Genomic DNA, 10,580 nt, shown 5'->3' with positions numbered 1-10,580 from the left:
CTGCTGGAGCATGTTTCGAAGTTTCTGGAGTGTCTGTGGAACACGTGGTTGACGTCGAAGGCGCCGATCCATCTCATCCCACATGTGCTCGATTGGTGAGAGATCAGGGGAGCGAGCCGGCCAGGGGATGACATTCACGTTGTTTTGTCGAGCAATATGAGGCCGGGCGTATATTGTCATGTTGAAAGGTAATGCCTGGGCCATGACGACGCAAAAACGGTAGAACAACAGGGCCGATGATCTCGTTGCGGTAGCACTGTCCATTGAGATTTCACTCTACCACTATCAAACGGGTCCTCTGTCTTGCTGTAATCCCTCCCCATACCATAACGCTGCCGCCGCCGAAACGATCTTCTTCCATGACGCAATGATTGACGTAACGTTCACCTCGACGTCGGTACACTCGAATCCGTCCATCGCTGTGGCTGAGGTGAAAACGAGACTCGTCAGTGAATAGAACTTGTACCCACTGTATGGCCGTCCAGCGTAGACGCTGTCGTAATGTTGAATAATTGCGTAATTTTGTTGTTTTTCTGAGTGGTGATGCTAATCAATGCATATGGAATCCCGTTAATGCACATGTTTTTATAGCCATTCTTGGAGAGTGAAATGCATGGGGCTTGCATAAAAGTCAACTTTTGCATGGAATGCATGCTTTTCTGTAGCAGTTGCGTTTTTGTCACTTGATTCCATACATGTACTACAATATTAAAAACCAAACTTTACTTGTTTGAAAAATACACTAAAATATTGGTGTCACAGGAACTTTTGTTGTTGAGTATAGTTTCTTCATCTGATTTTATTTCCTTTTTGTAAGAATTAACAATTTGCAAATAGAAGATGAACAGCTGAGAATAAATTTTTGAATTGCTTGCCAAATAGAAATTTGTATAAAATTGAGTAGAATAAAAGTTGTCGTTCTTGTTTGAATCGGTTCTCGTGTTCATATGCCAATTTGGAAACCTTCGAGAGGTGCACGAGTTTCCATCGGCCTTGTCCCGGAATGGCACGAGTTGGTAAAAAAATGATGTGGACATACGGCTGCTATCTCTCCCACGATGACACACATATTAGCATGCCCCACCACCTGTATTTACTCTCGGGAATGTAGGCTGTTTGATAGTACTTCAGAACAGCTTATCTACAAAACAAATTCAGAGCGCCAAGGTGCTCGTGACTTTGGTATCATGTGAGTGTAGCGTGCGTTGACCTCTGTATCGCTTGTCCGAGCATGACGTATCAGGCTTGGTATAAATGCATGCCGGCGTCACTAGTGAACGGCATATCTTTGACGAGATTCGTCACAGCAGGAACATGGCTTGCTTCCCCGTCATACTTTTTTTCGTCTCTGTGGTGGTGACTTTAGAATCGTGTAAGTAAGCATGCATCTATGTATTTTGTTGTACTCCCAACGATCCGTTAAGATCCGGGGTAGAATAGGTCTTCAGCAACCCATGCTTGCCGTAAAAGGCGAGTATGCTTGTCTTAAGAGGCAACTAACGAATTCGGGTGGTCAGACTCGCTGACTTGGTTGATGCATGTTATCACATCCCAATTGCTTGGATCGATGCTCATGACATCAATCACTGGATTGTATGGTTCAGACTCGATTATTTACAGACCGCCGTCTTGTAGCTGGAATATTGCTGATTGTGGCGTTTAACAACAAACAAACAAACAAATTGCTCTCCCAACTTAGTTCTGATAGTGTTAATAACGTGCCTGTATCGCTGACTTCTTCACACTGTGTTGGACAGTTTGGGCATTATGTTATTGTCATCGTGTTGCTCTTTGTCTGTAGATCTGGTGTAGTCAAGGTATTTAAAATATGAAATCCTGAAATGCTAATGTTCAAATACACACACACACACACACACACACACACACACACACACACGTTGAATTTTATTGAAAGGAAACTATGTCCACGTTTGTTCAAAATGTTTGTTTGTTTGTTTGTTGTTTAACGCCGCACTCAGCAATATTCCAGCTATATGACGGCGGTCTGTAAATAATCGAGTCTGGAACAGACAATCCAGTGATTGATATCATTAGCATCGATCCACGCAATTTGGATCGATGACATGTATGAACCAAGTCAGCGAGCCTGACCAACCGATCCCGTTAGTCGCCTTTTACGACAAGCATAGTCGCCTTTTACGGCAAGCATGGGTTGCTGAAGACCTATTCTTCCCCGGATCTTCATGGGTCGTTCAAAATGTGAACATGATCGATGTGTTCTTGCATATGTGTGTGTTCTAAATACTGAAGGGTTATAGATAGTGGCAGGATCAACGGATGATTTGCAGTTGGGATCAAAATGTCCCCAAAATACACACACAAGCGCAAGCAAACGCTCGCATACGCATATTTCCTTTAAGCTGAATATTGCCAAGGACATGAAACAATATTTATTCACTTTTCCTCTCTCACCCACTTCAACTCTCATGTTCTCTCTCATTAATCTGGCCCAGTCGTCAAAGGCGCCGCGATTCGCTGTACAGAGTTGCGTCCCTTGGGCACGCCAGAAACCTATGATTGTGCGTTCGAATCCCGGTTCGCCCCGAATATGTTTCTAGGTTTGTCAGCACCATAGCCGTGCTAGTGGGTTTCAGCGAAGTGGTAAACGTCTGAGACCTGCATCACTTCGGGCTTTCCTCCCACATTAAGCTGACACGCCATGATATAACTGGAATAATGTTAAAAGCGGCGTTAAACCCAACTCACTCACTCCTTCTCATCAATCTCTAATTCTCTCTCTTTCATTTTCTCATACGATTAACCCCAACAAAGTGCAGTGCTATTCATGTCAACAGTTCAAATATGAAGTGTATAATTTAGCCATGCTCAGCTTTAGCCGACGGGTAGTATACCTGTCACTGTCGTTGTAGCATTTGCCGAGACCACGTGTCAAAGCCTGGGGGGCACCTGCAAAGGTCCGCTCTGGTCAAACGTCCAATGTGAGGGCCAGTCCAGGTTTCCAATGGCCGGATGTGGTGGGACCATTGTATGCTGCCTTCCGAAGCAAACCGTCCCACAAGGTAACAGTGAAAACATTTCTGTACACCTTGTAAAATAATCAATCGCTGCTTACAATACAGTTTCAATAGCTGGGCTTTTTTCAAGTGTATTCTGTATCGTTTTTCAAACGGAACACATTTCAAATTAGCATCGTGATACTGAGATACAGACGCCGAAATAAAATGTCTGTGTAACTGATACTTGACAATTTTTGTCTACCTGTTTGGTGCTTCCCCTGCTTCTTGGGGCGGTGGGTTAGTCTAGTGGTTAAAGCGTTCGTTCGTCACGCCGAAGGCCCGGGTTCGATTCCCAACATGGATACAATTTGTTAAGCTCGCCCCGCCGTGATATTGCTGGATATTGCTCAAAGCGGCATAAAACATGAAGCATTTTCAGCGAACTTTTTTGTCTGGATGTAGTCGGCCCCTCAGTTTTTATATCTGTTCCATTGTCAGGGAAAACGTGTTCTGCCTCGTGTGGAACCTGCCAGACCCTCTGCACTGGTTTCAAGGTCACCGGCACCACCGACTGCAACGAAATCTGCTGTGTCCCGTACTGGGCGGGTCCATGTAAGAATTAATTACCTCTTCATTTCTGGGAATTTGTAATGTATGAGGGGCGGTCGGGTAGCCTAGTGGTTAAAGCGTTAGCTCGTCACGCCGAAGACCCGGGTTCGATTCCCGACATGGTTACAATGTGTGAAGCCCATTTCTGGTGACCCCCGCCGTGATATTGCTGGAATATTGCTAAAAGCGGCGTAAAATCAGACTCACTCACTCACTGTAATGTATGAAATCTATCTTGCAAAACAGAATTCCAAAGATAACACCCATTTAACACGCTGGAGTTGTCTCCCTTAGGCGTAGCAGGATACCCTGCTCTTGGGTTCGAGTCCAAGATTCACCCATATTATAATGGTTGGTTTGTCAGCAACATGCCCCTTTTCATGGGTTTCACGGGGTTAACGTCTCTAAGACGTTCATCAAGGGGTGAGAGGGGGGTCAGTCGTCTAAGGCGCCGTGATTCGCTGTACAGAGTTGCGGCCCTTGGGCACGCCAGGAACCTATGATTGTGGGTTCGAATCCCGGTTCGCCCCAACTATGTTTCTAGGTTTGTCAGCACCACACCCGTGCTCGTGGGTTTCACCGAAGTGGTAAACGTTTGAGACCTGCATCACTTCGGGCTTTCCTCCCACATTAAGCTGACACGCCGCGATATAACTGGAATACTGTTAAAAGCGGCGTTAAACCCAACTCACTCACTAATTAAGGGCTTTCCTCCTCTATTATGTTTCTGTGCTTGGAAATGGCTGAAAAACTGTCTGTGTGCGGCTAAACCAAACTCATTCACTGTGCTGTGATGTAATGACTCTCAGGGATACCTTTATTAATACATCCTCATATTGCTTGCAAATTGTCCATTGGTGTTGCATAACACTATCAGTCTTGTTTCTTTATAATTATAGGTCCTTCCGGGAAATGAAGATGAGGATGGTCAATGGGGCCACATGTATCGTAGTAAATAAAATTTCCATTCCGATTGAGTTTTGTTTGTGTGTTTTTTTTTGTTTTTTTGTTATTGTTATTTTGTTTTTTTTGTTAAAATGATGTCCACATAGAGGTAATCATCACCCGCCCTCGCCCCCAACGAAACCTTCAACTCCCCACTCAACATCCTAACTTCCACACATATCAGAGATCTCCCCACTATTTACACAGGGAATTGTAGACTGTTTGATAGTACTTCAGACCAGCTTACTTACAGATAATCTTCTGAGCGCCAAGGTGCTCGTGACGTGGTGTCACATGGGCGTAGCCTGCATTGACCCCCATGTTTGCCTCCCTACCAGCAGGACGTCCCAGACATGTAGTGAATGAATAGCGGTGTCACTGACTTCTTCAGAATATTAATAACATACTGCGTCGTTCTTAGTGTTTATTCTGCCTGCGACCAGAAACAATGGGAAATATTTGCCCAATACTACTATGTCCTAAATAAATGTAACTTTACATATTGGACATCTTCCCGAGGCAAGGGCATTAACTGACTGTAAAAGTCCAGTTTCCACCCTTGCCGAACTCGGCTGGACAGTCTGGGCTCGATCGTAGCGCCATCAGTGGTTATTTTGTTAGTTTTTTGTTTAACGCCGCACTCAGCAATATTCCAGCTATATGACGGCGGTTTGTAAATAATCGAGTCTGGGCCAGGCTACAAACAAACAAAAAAACAAACATCTGTTTCATTGTTGACAAATCTACACATTTTGATCAACACCTGTCATAGAATGGTTAACTTTCATGGATTATATATCCTAACATGTGAAGAACTCTTTCCATTGGCGTAATTATTCTTCAAGTACATTGGTTGTACGGCTCCAAGTGCTGTCATCGAAGCCCTACAGAGAGCTAGCGATAAGTCACTTTGATGTGTAAAGATATATTGTCATGCACCTCGCTGTCGCAGTTGTAGTAGTATTTCTATATAATTATGCAAAACAATATGTAAAGCACACTGAAAGGCTTGCATATAAAGGCCAGTATGTTCTGATTTCAGAATAAGCGTGTTTATTTACTAACAAAAGACAAGTCAATCCGCGTGCCACTTAACCTGCGGCAGTGGTATAATACTAAGATATCACTGCGCTGGAGTGTGAGCGATAATATTGCGTGAAGCTCATGGTCGAGTCTAATATTCTGAGTGGGTTGTCGATCTGAATTAAGGAGTGAGTGATAGAGTATGGTTTTACGCCGCTTTTAGCAATATTCCACTACTATCACGGCGGGGGACACCAGAAATGGGCTTCACACATTGCACCCATGTCGGGAATCGAACCCGGGTTTTCGGCGTGACGAGCGAACGCTTTAACCACTAGGCTATCCAACCTCACTCTGAATTACGGAAACATCCATAGTAGCCTTAAACAAAGTATATTGTTGTACATATCCAGTTCCTGTTTTCACACCAATGTACTTTCATCTTGTATACGACAGGCATTGAAAGAGTATAGAACAACAACTTTATATGGAAGCATGACGCGATCACCCCTGCAGATAAAAAGCGAGCTACGAAAAATTCAGAATCTACACCGCACGTCACTCTTATGACGTCATGTTGCATAATGTGACGCAAAGATATGACGTATCAGGTCGGATTTATAGAAAAGCTCCAAATGTTAAGTTTTCCCTGTTGTCCCCCGTATCAAAAACTTAGATAAAAAAACTTGACCAAGAGAAAAAAAGTTTTCTTGGTCCAAGTTGGCCTGTTTACACACATCAAAGTTTTTGACAGGCCGTCAAAGTTTTGGCGGGAATTATCTAGCCAAGATGGATGCTTCTGACGAAGAATGTTTTGCTGTTGTCGTATGTATTTTGTGTATTGCCATGTTGAAAAGACGGAGTCGGGATAGGCAAAGGCATATTTGGTGACGAGAATGACTTCTCGTTATTGAACCAAACTGATTAATTCTTCCAACATCTCGTCAGTCCAAAATAGTTTGCTCATTTTAATCGTGTTTTCTGCCCCTTATTTGACGCTGCACATGCTTTGAGAAATTGTTGTAACCGCAACTAATGTCCTTGTTTTAAGATGATTACCGAAAATACTTGAGAAAGATGTACCAAGTACTTCCCTATAAATATCAGAGCGGCTGTGAAATCAGCTGTTCCAATAAGAGGGGGATTACAAACCTCTGATTCATCCAATCAGAATCAAGTATTTTTCAAATTCATTCTAGAATCCGTGAAAGGTGACTATGCTTGTCTTAAAAGGCGACAAACGGGATCGGGTGGTCAGGCTCGCTGACCTGGTTGATACATGTCATCGATCCAAATTGCGTGGATCGATGCTCATGGTGTCAATCACTGGATTGTGTGGTCCAGATTCGATTATTTACAGACCGCCGTCATATAGCTGGAATATTGCTGAGTGTGGCGTTAAAAAACCAACAAAACAAAACAAAAATCATTCTAGAATCCAGAATCAGAAATCTTTCAAATTCATCGTAGATTGGGTAATCAGAGGTTTCAAATTCACACAACCGCTGTTTTAACAGTTTCATATATAATAATAACTATTGACAAATATTACCGACGATGTCGTTGTAGCGCCTGCGCAGTCGACATGTCAAGATAAGGGAGGCACGTGCAAGGGCCCTATTTGGTCCGGCGTCCAATGTGATGGTCCGCTGGAGTATGGCATCCCCGGATGTGCAGCCAACGAGTGGTGTTGCGAGCCGGGGCCAGAACCGACCACTCCACAACCAAAAACGACCACCACAAAAGGTATGTTTCCTCGTCGTGAACATTTCACAATAGAGAATATCACTCCAGTGCAATCCGATGTATTATTTACTTCAGTGTGAAAGACTGAGTTTTCTGAAGTTGAGAAAAGTGATATTTTTAATGCAGTGAACATAACACTTGATATTTCACTGCAGTGAACATAACACTTGATAATTCACAGCAGTGAACATAATACTTTGAGGGAACTTTTGGCATACACGAGTTACCTCCCCTTCAATTGTCTTCCTTTATCGCCTAGCCCGTACGCAAACTGTAGACATCATTTTTACGTTGGGTCCCCATTGACAAGGCAAAATGATAACAGATTGTCATTTATTGAGTTAACATTGCTTCTTGCCGTTTGTTATTCTCTCGAAAATGTTTTCGTTATAAGCTGTAAATTTCTCATTTAACTCGTCAATCGAGATTGTTCGTTTCGCAAAGCGCCATTTTTGTTAGTTGAACAGCGTGTGTGTATTTTTCGCTTCCAACAGCAGTCTCCTAGTTTTCAAGAATTTTTTATTTTGTATATAATCATATCTAATGTATGATAAAAAAAATATTCGTGACCCTAGTACAGCTTCAGTGGCAAGGGGCATTAGTGATGTCATTTGATTGTGACGTCATAGTAACCGATGACGTCACAATTGCCTGCAAAGCATTGTGATGTGATTTTATTGTAGTGATATCTTCTTGGAGGTATAGCTGAATCTCACCAAAGTGATATCACCTGTGAAAGCCAGTTTTACGTAAATAAATACATGTTTATCATCCAAAACTGGCTCCCACAGGAGATATCGCTTGGAAGAGATCAAGCGATATCTACACTGTAGATATCGCTGCAATGACATTACATCACAATGCTTTGCAGACCATTGTGATGTCACTGGTTACCATGACGTCACAATCAAATGACATCACTAATGGCTCTGCTACTGAAGCTGTTTGCAGTTCATTTTACTCTGAAGACACTGCTAATTAATGTCTACAAATTGAAAAAGTTGAAAGAATGATGTTGGATGGCAAGCCTCGGAATTTTTCCACTTTTATCAACTCGTGTTGATATATTTGATATCAAAAGACACGAAGGTGAGATTCTCTATTTATTGTCCTGCAATTTGCTAAATGGGTTTAGACACCCGGACATCTTCTAGACTTTTCTCAAATTTGAAAACAACGCCGCACCTAGCATGGTGACAATAATACCTGATCCATGCGTTTGATTAAAGCTAAGTCTTTTAAATAAACTCCTCTATTCAGTTCTAATTTTCCTTGCATACTGCCAACAGTTGTCGTTGTCATTTTTTATGACGTAATGGTATTCCAGACTGACGTCATCTATGTCTCGGGCGGTCGGGTAGCCTAGTGGTTAAAGCGTTAGCTCGTCACGCCGAAGACCCGGGTTCGAATCCCGACATGGGTACAATGTGTGAAGCCCATTTGTGGTGTCCCCCGCCGTGATATTGCTGGAATATTGCTAAGAGCGGCGTAAAACCAAACTCACTCACTCATCTATGTCTCACAGTTGTATGAGTACGCGAAGAAAAGAGTGCGGACAATTATCGAACACCTAGTAACATCCGCAAATCTTCAAATACATTATGTTATCTTGTTATTTTAATTATAATTATTATTTATAAGGGCGGCAACGCGACAGTGTCCCTCCTAGGCTTCCATAGGTGTCTGTGTTACAGCTAGAAATGCTAGAATTGGTTGGTTTGTTGTTTAACGCCGCACTCAGCAATATTACAGCTATATGACGGCGGTCTGTAAATAATTGAGTCTGGACCACACAATCCAGTGATTGACATCATGAGCATCGATCCACGCATTTGGGATCGATGACATGCATCAACCAAGTCAGCGAGCCTGACCACCCGATCCCGTTAGTCGCCTCTTACGACAAGCAAAGTCGCCTTTTAGGGCAAGCATGGGTTGCTGACGACCTATTCTACCCCGGATATTCACGGATCGTTATAGCTAGAAATGCTTATATACCATAAAAATGTTCTGTCGGCAGAGAAAACGTGTGCCTCTGTCTGTGGGTCGTGCCAGAGCATCAAGATGGGTTGCCAGGGATACGGTGTGCCGGACACAACAGACTGTAACCTGCCTTCCCAGCGATGCTGTGTTCGAGCCTGGATTGGGCCGTGTAAGGGACACAATTAGACGTTGTTTCTAATTGTACACAGGTTTTCACAGGCCAATATATAAAGAAGAAAAATAAACTATTGATATTTTTCGTTTTCATTTATACAATATCCTTTTAAAAAATAGAGTCGTGGCGTCTGATATTCCAAAACCAACATGGATCATAATCATTGTGAATCTTGGATCCAGAACCACGACCCACGAATCCTGACACTGCAAAGGGGCGCAACCCTGCACAGCGCGTTACGGCGCCTAATATCACTGGGCTACCAAGGGATAATGTGTTTAACAATACCAAGTACTAAAGCGTTTTCTACTGCATACATTTTGTAATTGCCGTGTGTTTTAAAATTACAGGTCCTGGGAAATAGGGCGACAACATCAGAATTGTAACAGACGCTGAAGAGGACTGTGTATCTTTCGATAATGCATAATAAGAATCTTTTTCAATCATTTTATGTTTTGGTGATTTCTGGCATCGGTTACTTCTGTCTGACTTTGAATAAGATGGATAATTTTTATGCATCTAGACATGGCGGTACCCATATAACAGTGAAGATATGAAATGGCACCACTCCAGTGCTGACGGATTAACCCGAGGGGGTCTGAGTGGTTCCGAGAAACGCTAGTCAAGCCACAAGAAGCGATGTGCGCATGTCCGACCGTATCTTAAAAGGTCAAAAAGGTGACATGTGTCCTCCTAACAAAAGGGTGAAGCCAGTATTATAAAAAAAAGGATTATGATTGATTGGAGTTCATACATGTCATCGTATCCCAATTGCCTGGGTCGATGCTCATGATCTCAATCACTGGATTGTCTGGTCCAGACACGATTATTTATAGACCGCCGTCATATAGCTGGAATATTGCTGAGAGCGGCGTTAAACAACTAACAAACAAACAAACTAATCCCTATGACCTTACGTGCAGCGTTATAGAACAAACAAACAAAAAACGATAAAAGAAATGTATGTATGTATGTATGTATGTATGTATTGTTGTATGTATGGAGTATAGAGTATGGATGGATGGATGGATGGATGAATTCAAAGAAGCGCAAGTAAAATCCACCGTTCCTGCTTAACATTTACTTTGCTTTTAGCATCTTAGTTTTTTATTACGGTTCTT

At 42.7% G+C, this 10,580-nt stretch overlaps 1 protein-coding gene across 1 annotated transcript; it reads left to right on the top strand.

Annotated features, from left to right (window-relative positions):
- The first annotated feature begins 1,242 nt into the window (after window positions 1-1,242).
- LOC139471379 (uncharacterized) lies at window positions 1,243-9,491 on the top strand. Its single transcript, XM_071253726.1, has 4 exons — window positions 1,243-1,372; window positions 2,892-3,041; window positions 7,125-7,301; window positions 9,322-9,491. Exons 1-4 carry the CDS (start codon window positions 1,255-1,257, stop codon window positions 9,468-9,470), a joined length of 594 nt encoding a protein of 197 aa, XP_071109827.1. The 5' UTR covers window positions 1,243-1,254; the 3' UTR covers window positions 9,471-9,491.
- The last annotated feature ends 1,089 nt before the right edge of the window (window positions 9,492-10,580 follow it).

This window comes from Haliotis cracherodii, unplaced genomic scaffold (assembly GCF_022045235.1).
Source record: "Haliotis cracherodii isolate W230 unplaced genomic scaffold, xgHalCrac1.p SCAF_22, whole genome shotgun sequence".
Taxonomy (NCBI): Eukaryota; Metazoa; Mollusca; class Gastropoda; order Lepetellida; family Haliotidae; genus Haliotis; species Haliotis cracherodii.
Note: the sequence above shows the minus strand (reverse complement) of the source record. Positions and strands in the feature narration are given on the sequence as shown.

What these genes read in the sequence shown, in the direction of transcription:
- LOC139471379 (XM_071253726.1), top strand. Translation starts at nt 1,255, where the DNA reads ATGCATGCCGGCGTCACTAGTGAACGGCATATCTTTGACGAGATTCGT. An exon ending in GGTGGTGACTTTAGAATCGT is followed by an intron (nt 1,373 to 2,891) that starts GTAAGTAAGCAT and finishes CTGTCGTTGTAG; the next exon opens with CATTTGCCGAGACCACGTGT. An exon ending in AAAAACGACCACCACAAAAG is followed by an intron (nt 7,302 to 9,321) that starts GTATGTTTCCTC and finishes TTCTGTCGGCAG; the next exon opens with AGAAAACGTGTGCCTCTGTC.